Source organism: Bison bison, unplaced genomic scaffold (genome assembly GCF_000754665.1).
Source record: "Bison bison bison isolate TAMUID 2011002044 unplaced genomic scaffold, Bison_UMD1.0 scf7180017864471, whole genome shotgun sequence".
NCBI lineage: Eukaryota > Metazoa > Chordata > Mammalia > Artiodactyla > Bovidae > Bison > Bison bison.
Window position 1 is genome coordinate 28577698 of NW_011495032.1, and position 15013 is coordinate 28592710.

Here is a 15013-nt window from a genome sequence, read left to right on the forward strand (position 1 = left end):
GGAAATCTAAAAACCAAAAGACGTTCAGGAAGCAGCAGCCATTAAACTTAATATATGCCAACTGAGGTCTAAAAAGAATGAGATCCAAAAAATCCTCGATATGCACTTAGCTAGTGGCCATGCCAGGACCACGGTGTTACAATACTAAGTCCTGTCCAATGGCCCACACTGAAATATGCTCATAGCAAGTAAGAGCTGTCTTACTCAGTTTTTTAGCACACAGGTACCCAGCACAATACTTTGCAAACAGCAGAACTCAGGAGTGGTCTCATGGGGAACTGCCTTTATCTTAAGTGATTATATAATTCAGACAGTTCACTGATTCAGACTTGTCTCTCCTCTCAATTATTCTGCATTAATTAGGGCTTATGCTACCAGCACTAACTAAAGCAATAATTAAATTCAATGGGATTATAATAGGGTTTGGCTTTTGGCTGAAATTTCACCAGATAAGCAAGACATTCACAGAGTTATATACAAGTAAAGCAAAAACCTAGAGAAATGAGGCAAGAAAGATCTTGGAAAATCTGCCTAAGTATAAGAAAATGTATCTTAAGAAGAAGTATGGACTAGGTATAGATAATAAGCAAAATGACCATATCTAAGTAACTACTATTTTCTAGTTTCTTTTGTAATGAGAGTATAAAATTAATCAGTAGCTTATTATCAACATTTTTTTTTAGTGAAATAAAACAGACTACAAAATATGAAGAACTAAAAGAGCTTCACAAAACTTGTTTCAGTAACATATATACACACATAGTTTGTACCAAGTCACAAAACATTTCCTACTATGGATAGCTATCAAACCATTTAAAGCCTCAAAATGTTAGTATATACATGTATAACAGAGTCACTTTACTATAGAGAAAAAAAAAAATCAACACATCTTAAGTCAAATATATTTCAATAAAAATTTTAAAATACCAATATGAAAAAAAAAACCAAAACCTTGAAAGCCTCTGTTGCAGAAAATAAAATCTGAACTTACCATTTTTTTGGCATGTTCTTCACACAGAGGTGTCTGGTGTGTAATGTCAAAGACGGGCACAGAACACTGCTGTCCATCTGCGAACTTGGCTGTGCAACTTGAGAAGAGTTGCTGAGAGCGGTTTAAGAGGATATCTGGGTTTTTTTTAAGTTAAGAATAAAATACACTGAAACAATTAAAATTTTCAATTTCTATATAAAATTTATTTCTTCAGTTACTTGTGCTTAGTAATATAAATTTTGTTTTCTACAAAAGCTAAAGAACCAACCCAACTATTATAGAAAATGGTAACAGTTGAATTTATCATCTTCAATTATCAGAAGATACTTTTAAAGGAGTCTATTTTGCTAATGAGCTCCTAACATGAGTCTCTCTTATGGCTATTCTGATTTCTGTTATTTAGAGAAGCAGGGTCATTTCCTTCCTAACACACTAACTCCTAAAAGTTACACTATGATGGTTTAAACAAAAACAAAACTTTCTTTTAAGGAAAATTTCTGCCTAAGATACTAATAAAGAATAAACAGTTAAAGATTTAATTACAAAAAAACTCATCTATCCATATTTGAATTTTTCATTTCACATTTCCAATACCAAACTCAAACTTCTAACTTATGAAATATTACTTTAAAGTTAAAACCATACTATTAAAAGTGGAACATCAGCTTTTTGTCATCATCATTTTTAAGCAGTGATACTTTTAGCCACTAACTACATTTCCATATAATAGATATAAAGTATATATCTTTTGTATTTATATCTATTTATACTTTATATCTATTAAGGGAATATCTTTCATTTATTCCTTTATGCTTTTACAATTAAGCATACAGGAAAAAAACCTTTACTGCATAGAAACTGTTGCTGAAAAAGCTGTGAAAATACAATACCAAGAGAAAGGAAGGAAAGAGTAAAGAAAAGTAATTGCTACTATATTAATTTTTAAAATCCTACTCAACTTTAAATGTTTAATAGAAGTGAAAGTAATAAGATTTCATCATCACCCTGAAGTTCCTTAACATAGGTTTTCCTCATGTATATGCTTTCTTAGGATATCTTCTTTCCTAGTTACTGATGTTTGTTATCTTTCATACATTTCAGATCAGCCATGTACTCAATAAAAAGAGCAAATTAATCCCACGGTGGGAAAAAAAAAAAAAACTATAAAACTGTATAACTTTCTTGGAAGACTAAAGACAGTTTTTGAATAATGGGATTTTATTTTCCTGTCAATGGGTGTCATGGTTATCTCTTACAAACTACCTACAACTACTGGAAGGACCAGAATCTTATTTTAAAAAAATTTTATTTAAATGACAGCCATTGGAAGAACCTACTACTTGCTGTCCATTTTGCCCATTTCGATATAACTGTTGAATACAGAACTATAATGACATAAGCAGGAAAAAAAAGCTCTTCAGTTTTAGAGCAAAACAAATGCAAGAAACTTTGAGTAAACACCAAGAAAATCAGAAGTAATATAAAAACTATTTTAAATACTAAATAGCTATGATTTCAAGAATTATTCACTTGGCCTAAGAATGAAATATATCACCCAACGAGCCAGTACTTTTCAATGTGCACTCAGTTAAGTCAGGAGGATACGCTGGAAGCAATGTCTGGTGAATGGAAGGGCTTTGTTGGTGCACTGTTCGCCCTTCACAGTCCCACTGCATGCTGCCGCTTCCATCTCCTTCAATGTGGTCCGACTTACGCTAAGGAATGAAAACACAGTAAGAATTTTTTAAATGCTTTAAGAATCTAGCACAATTGTTCAAATAATGTTACTATTTTATAACATTCACACTTTTAACTACCTAGATTCATTAATTAATATGCAAGTATGAATTACAATGACCAGTTCTAATATTTCTCCAACTGACAAAACAAATAATTACATTATAATTTGGCCTCAGCTATGTCTATCTATTTTGGGTTTTTTTTTTTTTTTTTAAGTGATATTTTGGTTTCTTTTACTTCACAAGGAAGCAGTAGAAAATAGTGAAGACCATGAGACTAGATCAGACAGACCTGGTTCTGAATTTCGGCTCTGCCTCTTACTAGCTCTGTGATCTTGGGCAAGTTACTTAGCCTTGGTTAAGTCTCAACTTCCTCACCTGTGGAGTGGAGATAAGAGTCCTCTAGCTGACAGGCAAGCATCAAAAGACGTAACACATCTAAAACACCACGTAGAGTATAGAGTATGGTACACAGTAAAGAATCAATGGTTGTCAGTCACCACTATTATCAACATTGTTAGATTTTGGCCTCAGAAAGCTTCTAAACAATACACCTGCAAAATAATGAACCTAATACATGAGGAATGGGATGCAGAACAGAAAGCTAAGCAATGAAGAATCTCCTTTCCACCCCTGTCTCAATTTGCCAGCTTCCACTCGCTCTATTAATTAATATGTGTTCATTTTATTAGTTTGCAATCCTTCCATAGTTTTATACAAACATTAAATTAAAAAAAAATTTAATTCTTGGAAGTATAAAAACTATGCTAACTATGTAATTCTATCAAATGTCATAAACTATTAGGCCTTCACACGTGCCTGAGTATGGAAAAAGAATCTACTTGGTGCACTGAGTCACAAGTCAGGCATCAAAAATTGAAAAATCTTTTCAATTGTTTGTTTCTAGTATCATTCTAAGGATTTAAGTGAGATGATTTACATTAATTAGAAAAGGTCATATAGAATCTAAGTTACATCAAATATTTCTATTACAATTGTAACTTTCATATACTGAATGCTAAAAGGTGCTGCCTTAGAAGCGGCTTTAATTAAGAGTTCTGCTAGGTTTGTCAGGATCACGAGTGAGGAAGTAGGTCATTAAGCTCACAATTTCCAAAAACTGAAGCTTTACTATTTTGGCAGCTAAGCCCAATTTCTCTTGGTTGAGATTTAAATAGAAGGTAGCTCTCCAATTTGAATGGGTAACTTTCCTTGAACTCTTTAGTAATTTACTCAACCATCTGCCAGGCCTCGTGTTACAACACAGCCCTCACTTACTTTATCCTAAACTTCAAAGTAAACCATTGGCTTCGATTTTAGAATCATCATTATGTTCTAACTCACCAATCTATCTCTTAAAATAAACCCAAAGTTAGGATTTCAATATCCCCATAGAGAATACTCCCAATGAAACAAAGGTTTTGATGCTGTTAACATGAAAATATTTACTGTGGGCTTCCAGTTTGTATGCTCTACTGGATCCTCTGTTAAAAAAGAAGATTCCATACAAACAATACTATCTCTCTGCAGAACTGTGGGCTATAAGATATTGAGACTCAGGTTTATAAATTTTAAGCTCTTTCAATGGTTTATTCTACATGCTCACCCATAAATGACAAAGTTACTAGATAAAGAATATTCCGGGAGTTTGTGATGGACAGGGAGGCCTGGCATGCTGCGATTCAGTCGCAAAGAGTCGGACACGACTGAGTGACTGAACTGAACTGAAATGAAGTTTATATCTAAACCATATTTTAAGAATACCTATTAGAAGGTAGCCATTATAGTTTCAATTTCTAAAATATTTAACAGCAACTTTTTAAATGTTTTCTGTGGAATTAGGCCTCTGGTAACAAAAATATTACATACAGAGGAAGTTAGTTAACTGAGTTGATTTTTGAAGACCTTATATATAATGTAAAGGAGTAAGGAACTAATCACCAAGGAATGATTAGAGCACACTGGCATATAATTATCAGCAATGCAGTGAGCAATAAAGCATTTTATTAATCATGGGGGACATAAGCAAGTGATATCACATAAATTTGAGATCTGTAATTTGAGTTCATCTTGGTGTCTGTTTTGTAACACTTGGTTATCATGGAATTTTCTGCAAAACATCACTAAAGGTGGTTTGGGAGATGATAAAAAGGGGTTGATTCTGCCAGTTAAAAATCATAGGTAAGTACAGTTTCCATAGAGATAGCAAATTGTCCCAAACTCACAGTATAGTCTCCTTATATGTCACATCTTTGACAGAGCTGTAACAATATATGAGACCCAATATAGACAGTGATCTATATCTAGATTGCTTCATGCTGGACAAAACTAAAATTTCTACTGAAATTATACACTTGAAAGCATTATATCATATAAACGTTAGATATCTTTATTTTAAAACGTATATCAAAAAAATAAAAAATAAAAAAATAAAACGTATATCAAAATGAGTGAGTTCTTTTAATAAATAGAAAACAGACCCTCACTTGTTCAATTCTATTCATTCATGCATCAACACTGGAGATTAAAAACAAAATATACACTGTCCCTGCCCTCGTCTGGTATGACAGAGAGACATTAATGTAAGTATAGAATTCTACAATGAAGCAGAGTACAGAGCACAAAAGCGTATGTATTAGGAGACCAAACACAGTCAGGGGAATCTGGGAATGTTTCTCTCAGAAAGACAAGTCTCTGACCACGTAAGAAGTAAGTTAAGCCCTAAATACCTTCTCGTACAGACACTACTCCATGACAGGAGACTGAGAGTTCTGAAAGAAAGAGGAAATACTGCAGCCTGCAGTCACTACGGAGGTATATCAGATATACATACGTAGTTTCAAACCACTCCAAATATGCCAAGAAGCAGAAAATTCTTCAGGGCATATTATTTTTTGAGATACTCAACTGGAAAATAGGTTACTTTGTTAAAGCAAATATAATGAAAATCAAAATACACAAAATGAAAATGAAATTTCAAAAATTATAGTATAGTTATGTAAGGAATATGATCAACAGCTACAAAGCAAAGGTTAATTTTTAGTTTTCGGCTTGTTTTAAACCCTTTTTCCCTCAAATGACTTATGATCGTCCTTGAAAAATTAAAATACACAAACTACAAATTTTTTAAAACTTTATCAATAATCCCATCAACTTGAGATAATTCTGGTAATATTTAGGTATATATAAACCCCAAAATGTTTTACATATATAATGTTTATTTGCACACACACACACAGAAAAAGACTAGGAGGAAAAAGAATAAAAATATTCATAGTGCTCATTCTGTTTTGTGAATGGTGGTATTATGGAGATTTTCTGCTATTTTCCATGTTTTTCAAACTTTCACAATAAGCAAATATCTTCATTATAAACAGAAGGGACTTTTTCCCCCCCAAAAAATCCAGTGTAATAAAACATTCTGAATACAATATTTGGGATAATGTATATATTACCAGAAAATATAATGGAAATGCTTATATAAGAAAATGCTTATATAAGTCAAAAACATAAAACACCACTTTGGTAGTTAAAAAAAAAACTGTAAGTATTACTTTTACAAGAAATTACTTAACAAGAAATTTTTTAAGCACTGTATTTTTTTAAAGACAGGTAGCATTCCCAAATTCTCTACTAAATAAATTCTAATTGAACTCCAGCAAAATTCTAGTAATACTTTTTTTTTTTTTGATGGTCAGCTTGTGGCAGGATAATTTTGCCATCGCTGAAGAACTTTGAGCAACAAAACCAAAATACAGGGCTTAAGTACTTCAGGATAATATGTCCACCACTCTCTGTGTCTTGACTGTCCTCTCAAAAAATAGAGAAAACAGGGTGAGCTCTTAGAAACAGGTGGCTGTGTGGAGCTCTGACCTGGCTCGACTGCATGCAGCTCTCTGCAGCTCCTGGATCAGCTGGCCAGCACACTCTGGTTCTCTACTAGCCGCCTGCAGCAAGGCCTTCCTCAATGTGTGCCGGCATTTCTTTTGACGAGATTCTGCCCGCTCCAGGCGGCAGAGGTGCTTATATTTCTGCTGAAAGTAAGTGCAAAGTTGGGTCACCCTGGAGCTCCTACTCTCCGTGTCATCATCATCCGACCTAGAAAGTACAGGGAGAGAAACACAAAACTTGATTACATGGGAGGTGCATTTTAGAAAAGGGAAAAGCAGGTTGAGGAAAGGGGGCTGGATGTACAGGGCTGAAACTGGTGGCTCATGAGCATACACAATGAAACGAGAGGAACAGAATTCAGTAGAGCAGCTGAAAACGAGTACAGTGTTCTAACACTAAGCGGGCAGCAGAGACAATCCAATGCTCTACGAGGTTTAAACTTCTTAGTCCGTCATAATTAAGACATTCCATGTATCAGTGTCTTCTAAATTTTAAGTGAAGAGGTATCTGGGGGAAGAAAATAATTTCTTTACCTCGATTTACTAACAAGTCTGAATGAATGACATGAAGGTTATGATGAAAACACTCAGCATAATTTCATAAAAGATAGGTCATGCCAGAAATGGAGCAGTGAATACATCTAAGAGCTGCCCTTTCAGATGCCCTGGTTTTTAACTACCTTCTTTTGCTAAGCACTAAAAGAATTTTGATTGTAGGGATCACAATCATTCTACAGCATTTGTTCAAACCAAGGAAATATCCTAAACATTTCACATCCCAGGGAATTACACAGAGGCTTTTCTGTCTTTGGGTTCCCTAGGTGGTGCAGTGGTAAAGAATCCACTTGCAAATGCAGGAGACATCAGCAATGTGGGTTTGATCCCTGGGTCAGGAATATCCCCTGGAGGATATTCCAGGGGATATTCTTGTCCATGTGCCTGGAAAATCCCATGGACAGAGGAGTCTGGTGGGCTACAGTCCATGGGGTTGCAAAGAGTCAGACCCAACTGAGCACTTTTTGTCTTTATGCTAATATTGATTGACCGGTAGCCCTGGCTGGAGCACTATGTTGAAAAGGATGCTGAGAGTATATCAGGCTCAAAAAGAAACAGTACGGTGGTTAGTTAGCAATGTCTACCACCAGGGAAAAGGAAATGGCAACCCACTCTAGTACTCTTGCCTGGAAAATCCCATGGATGGAGGAGCATGGTAGGCTACAGTCTGTGGGTCACAAAAAGATTGAGCAACTTCACTTCACTTCACCAACAGGGAAGTTAACAAAGTCATTTTCCTAGGGAACAAATGTGACCTCATTTTTTTTTTTCTATTAGGAATAATGCACATAAGACAGGAAAACCAACCTGTATTATATTATATATTACCTTCCTTCTCTTATATCCTAACATAAACAAAACACGTGTGACACTCCAAACGATATATAGTATCTTACTAATTTACAGTAAATACTGCTCAGTTTCTCTTCTCTTCTTGAGTGGTATCACCCCTCTTTCCTTCAAAATAGCTCATAACCAGCTACTCTGTAAACTTCTGTTTAGTATATGTCCTAAGTCACGTTTTCTTCAGCACAGTTTTTACTACAGATATACCAACTGAAGGATCTCACTTCAGTCTTTTCCTCTACTTGACATCCAACATTTGCTCTGTGTCTGTCATACTTTGTGAAAAGCTAGGAGCTATTTAAAATTTCAATTTCCCAAGACCTACCCTAGATATGCATGCATGTGTGCTAAGTCATTTCAGTCATGTCCAGTTCTTTGCATCCCTGTGGACTGTAACCCGCCAGGTTACAGTCCTCTCTCCATCCATGGGGTTCTCTGGGCAAGAATACTGGAGTGGGTTGCTATGCCCTCCTCCAGGGGATCTTCTGGACCCAGAGATTAAACCCATGTCTCTTATGTCTCCTGCACTGGCAAGCAGATTCTTTATCACTAGCGCCACCTGGGAAATCCACCCTAGATCTACTGACCCAGAACTTCCATGGGATAGAACACAGCAATCTTTTAATTGCTCCCTAAGTCTCACGGCAGGTCTCCATTTGAGAGTTCTGGTAGGGCCAGTAAATGCTGTTAGTATGTTTAATGTGAGATAGAGAACAACAAGTAACATAGGAGAGGTACAGATAAAATGCTTTTAACGTCTACTGAAAAGACTCCAGGATGAAAGGCTTCGTAGAGAAGATGACAACAGAACAGAACCTTGAAGAAAAGGTGGAATCTGAAGATGAGAAAAAAAGGGATCTCACAAGGATAAAGCAATACGCCAAGATACAGAGATGGACAGGATGGGGAACACCAAGGACTGAAGAGCTTAGGTGGGCTAGGGAGAGGGGTATGCAGAGTACTGATGGGCAAGGCCAAACATAAAGGCCAGATTACAGAATTTAACCTGTATTCCACAGGCAATGAAGAACTCTATAAATTATTAAGAATACAGCTAACAATAACTGAGCTGTGCATGAGAAAGATTACACATAGGCAGATATAAACAGAGAAAGAGATAGAAGAAAAGAGTAATGAAGAAGTTATTACAAAACCCCAGGGACGGGCTTCCCTGGTACCTCAGTGGTAAAGAATCCGCCTGCTAATGCAGGGGACATGGATGTGATCCCTGGTCCAGGAAGATCCCACCTGCCTCCGAGCAACTAAGCCTGTGCGCCACACTACTGAGCCTGTGCTCCAGACCACGAATTGCAGCTACTAAGCAAACGCGCCACGACCACTGAACCTGCTCACTGAGAACCTCCAAGAGAAGCCAGGGCAATGAAGAGTAGTGCCTGCTCGCCACAACTAGAGAAAAGCCCTAGCAGCAGCAATTGGCTGTGACTCGGCACAGCCAATAAACAAAGTTAAAAACAAAAAAATTCCAGGTAAGAAATAACAAGGACCCCACACCCAGATGGCAGCAGCAGGACTGGAGAACATGAGAGGTCATCTGCACGTATTAAAGATTTGTCACCTGGGCAAGGAAGAAGCCGAAGGGACAATTATCAGCCAGCAGTTCCACTGGCAAAGACCAGGAAACAGCAGCAAGAGAAAATTTGGGGTAGGAAATAAATTCCATTTTGCGTGCATACATGCACAGTCAAGTCCGTCTCTTTGCATCCCCACAGACTACAGCCCACCAGGCTCCTCTGCCCATGGCAAGAATACTGGAGGGCTTCCCAGGTAGAGCTAACTGTAATGAACCCTCCTGCCAATGCAGGAGATGTAAGAGACTCAGGTCCGATCCCTGGGTTGGGAAAATCCCTTGGAGGAGGGTGTGGCAACCAACAAGATTCTCCAGTATTCTTGCCTGGAGAATCCCATGGACAGAGAAGCCTGGTGGGCTATATAGTTCGCATAGGATCGCAAAGAGTTGGACACGACTGAAGTGACTTAGCACACACGCAATAATGGAGTGTGTTGCCATTTACTCCTCCAGGAGATCTTCCCGAATCTGGGAGTAAACCCCCATGTACTGTATCTCCTGCATTGGCAACAGGGTTCTTTACCACTGAGCCACCTGAGAAGCTCAAATTCCATTTAAAATGCAGAGGAGCCATCAAAGGGAGTGGTAGAAAAACCGTTGGAAATTATAAACTTGAGCACTTTTAGGGAAGAGATACAGATTTCAAAGTCAACAGCTAACAACTGGGAGTAACTAAAAGTAAAAGGCCACAGAGATAATAGAAAGAACAAGACACATAAGGGCCATTATCACAAAAGAATTCGGTGACTGGGCATGAAGGATAAGAAAGTCAATAATGACTTTGAATCTGCATAACTAAGAGAATGGAAGTGTCATAATAGAAAGAGAAGAGAAACAGTTAAGTCTTAAAGGGAAAATAAAGGTAGGGTAAATAATCAACTGCCAACACTGTTATTTAAAAAGACTCTGCTGCTGCTGCTGCTAAGTTGACTCAGTCGTGTCCGACTCTGTGCGACCCCAGAGAGGGCAGCCCATAGGCTCCTCTGTCCCTGGGATTCTCCAGGCAAGAACACTGGAGTGGGTTGCCATTTCGTTCTCTAATGCATGAAAATGAAAAGTGAAAGTGGAGTCGCTCAGTCATGCCCGACTCTTCTTGACCCCATGGACTGGAGCCTACCAGGCTCCTCCATCCATGGGATTTTCCAGGCAAGAGTACTGGAGTGGGGTGCCATTGCCTTCTCTGAAAAAGACTCTATTACTGCACAGAAAATGGACTGAATGAATGGTTCTCAAGTTAACCATGGGAAGCTGCACCTGGATGCAGAGGCATGTTATGTCGTGATAAAAGTTTTCAGAGCTTATTCATAACTCTCTTATTTATCTTGCTGTGGCCCAATAACTGGCAGTTTGCAGACTAGCACAAGTTCACAGACCATCCTTGGTAAGGTCCTAAACTAGAAAGTCTTCAAGGTGCCTTCCACTCTAAGACGGCTTGAGAGTAATACTTCAAGGGGCTTCCCAGGTGGCTCGGTGATAAAGAATCCACCTGCCAATGCAGAAGACTTGGATTCGATCCCTGGGTTGGAAAGATCCCCTAGAATAGGAAATGGCAATCCACTCCAGTATTTTTGCCAGGATAATCCCTTGGACAGAGGAGCCTGGCAGGCTATAGTCCATGGGGTTGCATGAATCCAACAGGATGGAGCATGCAAGTACATTCTTCAAACCTAGTTGCTGAGGAAGATTACCCAACTAGGAAGAGAAAGGCCAGGTCCTATCATTTACCAGCAGTGACAAGAGCTTGTACCTACAGCATTCCTCAGTAAGTGTTAAGTCTCCTTCCTTCTTTAAATTTTCTCATTGGTGAAATGAGAGACATAGCTGGCTCCTCTATCTCCCATGGTTAAGAGGAATAATATGTGTGAAATCACAATATAAGTATAGGTATTAAGATGCTACTCATAGCCCCACGTACAGAACAGTAAAATTCCGAACTTGATTTCCTAAGACTTTAGGCTTGTCTGTAATCTCAGAGCAACAAGAAATTTTACAAATAAAATTAACATTAATTTATTAAAACAAAAGAGCAAAAACTTTCCACAAAGAAAAAATTCAGGACCAGACGGATTCACTGGTGAATTATACAAAATGTCTGAAGAATTAGAGGGCTTTCCTGGTGTTCCAGTGGTTAAGATTCCATGCTCCCAATACAGGGGCATGGATTTGATCCCTGGTTGGGGAATCAAGATCCCACATGCTGCAGGGCACAGCCAAAAAATGAAACAAAACAAAAATAAAAACTACAGTAAGATGTCACCTCCAACCTGTTGGAATACCTATTATCAAAAAGAAATAACAAGGAAAAAAAAAAAAAAGAAATAACAAGGGTTGGTGAGGCTGTAGAGAAAAGAGAACCCTTGTACACTGTTAGTGGGAATGTAAACTGGAGCAGACATGTGGGAAACAGTCTAAACAGTTCAAAAAATTAAAAATAGAACAGAATTACCACATGACCCAGCAGTCTCACCTCTGGGGACGTATAATCAGTGGAAATAAAATCACTGTCTCAAAGAGATATCAGCATCACCAGGTTCACTACATCATGACTCACAACAGCAAGATGTAGAAGCAACCTAAGTGCCCACACACGGATGAATGGATAAAGAAACTGCAGGAGATGTACATAATAGAATGTTATTCAGCCACAAAAACAAAAATCCTGTCATTCGTGACAACATGGAGGGACATCAAGGGCATTATGCTAAATGAAATAAGTCAGAGAAATAAATGCCATATGACCTCTCCTTGTACGTGGAATCTTTAACAAAACACTTGATGCCAGAGACAGAGGTATATGGGAGGAAAAATAGATAAGCTATGTTTTAGGGCATTTTGTTTTAGTTGTTTTTTAGTTTAAATAAATTGAATAATAAAAAAGGATTCTGCTTAGTCTCTCATGGTAGAAACAAGACTGCAAAAGAAACTCTCCGAACACTGATACCAACAGTCTCACTCAGGAGCTGGTGGTCCTGCGCTCCATCTATGTTGCCTAACCCCTCTTTCCCATTCAAGCATATATATGTTTTCTCTATTGGCAAATGTAGTAATATTAAGGATAATTTTATTTTATTTTTTTAAGGATAATTTTAAAATAAAGAAGATATGTAATTTTCCTTAAAACAAAGCCTTAAAACAAAAAAAAAGGTCAAATAGAGATTTCGACATCCCATTCTCAGTAATGGATAGAACAAAATGAAAGGAAATCACCAAAGACGAAAAGAAAGAAAATCAGAGAAAACCTCAACACTATTAACCAAGTTGACCTGACATTTACAGAACGCTCTAATCTAAATGTGATCTCTGATCACAGTTAAACACACAATTACATGAGAAACCAATTCCTGATAAATCTCCAAATATGTGTAAACTAAATATCACTTCTAAATAACCCATAGACCAAACAAGGTATCAAAAGAGGTATTAGAGTTTCCTGGTAGACCAGTGGTTAGGACTTCTAGATCTTACTGCCAAGGGCCTGGGTTCAACCCCTGGTCAGGGAACTAAGATCCCACAGGCTGCACAGAGATTTAAAAAAAAAAAAAAGGAGGTGGGGTGGGGTGGGTATTAGAAAGTATTTTGAATTTAATAAAATTTAATAAAAATGAAAACATGTCATAAAATTTTATAAAAATGAAAACATGTCATACCAAAATTTGTAGGATGCAGCTAAAAACAGTGTTTAGAGGAAAATGGTATAGCATCTATACCAGAAATATCTCAGATTTACATGACTTAAGCTATTATCTTAAAAATTTCAAAAAATTAAAGCCAAACAGAAAAAACAATAAAGAACAGAAAGCAACAAAATAGGACTTTCCTGGCGGTCCAGTGGTTAAGACTCCACACCCCAGTGCAGGAGGCAGGGGTTCAATCCCTGATCAGGGAAGATGCCGCATGGTGGACCCAAATAGAAAAGAAAGCAATGAAAAAATAAGAAATTAAAAAGGAAGAAAAAGCAATGAAACCAAAAGCTTTCTTTAAAAAGATTAAAATCTATTATGAAGCTACTATTCTAATTAAAACTTTAAGTTATTGGCACAAGGACAAACAGGCCAATGGAAGAGATTAGAAAATGCACAAACAGACAAACACATAATATGTCAAGGGTTCCAATGCAATGGAAAGCAAGTGTTCGATAGTGTTGCTTAAATAGAAGTCATATTGGAAAAAAAAATGATCCTTGGTCCTAACTCACATCATATATAATATATACAAAAATAAATTCCAGAAAGACTGCCAGTAAAACAATAAATCTTTTAAAAGATATTATGAGAAAATAGCTTCATAATCCTGGCATAAGCAATGATTTCTCAAGTGAGTCACAAATAAACTAACCAGAAAGGAAAAAAAAAAAACACACTAGTAAATTGTACTCATTAAAATTAAGAACTTTATTCTATTGAAGGCATCATTAGGTATGTGAAAAGGTAAGTAGTTCCTGGCAGTAATTACTGTTCAATTGCAAAAAAGCAAAATGGCTGTCTGGGGAGGCCTTACAAATAGCTGTGAAAAGAAGAGAGGCAAAAAGCAAAGAAGAAAAGGAAAGACATAAGCATCTGAATGCAGAGTTCCAAAGAATAGCAAGAAGAGATAAGAAAGCCTTCCTCAGAGATCAATGCAAAGAAATAGAGGAAAACAACAGAATGGGAAAGACTAGAGATCTCTTCAAGAAAATTAGAGATACCAAGGGAACATTTCATGCAAAGATGAGCTCGATAAAGGACAGAAATGGTATGGACCGAACAGAAGCAGAAGAAATTAAGAAGAGGTGGCAAGAATACACAGAAGAACTGTACAAAAAAGATCTTCACGACCCAGATAATCACGATGGTGTGATCATTGACCTAGAGCCAGACATCCTGGAATGTGAAGTCAAGTGGGCCTTAGAAAGCATCACTACAAACAAAGCTAGTGGAGGTGATGGAATTCCAGTTGAGCTATTCCAAATCCTGAAATATGATGCTGTGAAAGTACTGCACTCAGTATGCCAGCATATTCGGAAAACTCAGCAGGGGCTACAGGAAAAGGTCAGTTTTCATTCCAATCCCAAAGAAAGGCAATGCCAAAGAAAGCTCAAACTACCGCACAATTACACTCATCTCACACGCTAGTAAAGTAATGCTCAAAATTCTCCAAGCCAGGCTTCAGCAATACGTGAACCATGAACTTCGTGATGTTCAAGCTGGTTTTAGAAAAGGCAGAGGAACCAGAGATCAAATTGCCAACATCCGCTGGATAATGGAAAAAGCAAGAGAATTCCAGAAACACATCTATTTCTGCTTCACTGACTATGCCAAAGCCTTTGACTATGTGGATCACAATAAACTGTGGAAAATTCTGAAAGAGATGGGAATACCAGACCATCTGATCTGCCTCTTGAGAAACCTATATGCAGGTCAGGAAG

General features: G+C 37.4%; 1 protein-coding gene across 3 annotated transcripts in view; it reads right to left on the reverse strand.

Moving 5' to 3' along the window:
• The window catches only part of INO80D (INO80 complex subunit D), a 58022-nt gene that overhangs the window by 14510 nt on the left and 28499 nt on the right, over positions 1-15013 (reverse strand). For all 3 annotated transcript variants that reach the window (XM_010861031.1, XM_010861032.1, XM_010861030.1), the window contains 3 exons: positions 6604-6828; positions 2597-2706; positions 992-1125 (listed from right to left, as the gene is read on the reverse strand). In XM_010861031.1, the coding sequence (XP_010859333.1) occupies positions 992-1125; positions 2597-2706; positions 6604-6828 (469 nt within the window). The remainder of the gene's footprint in view (positions 1-991; positions 1126-2596; positions 2707-6603; positions 6829-15013) is intronic.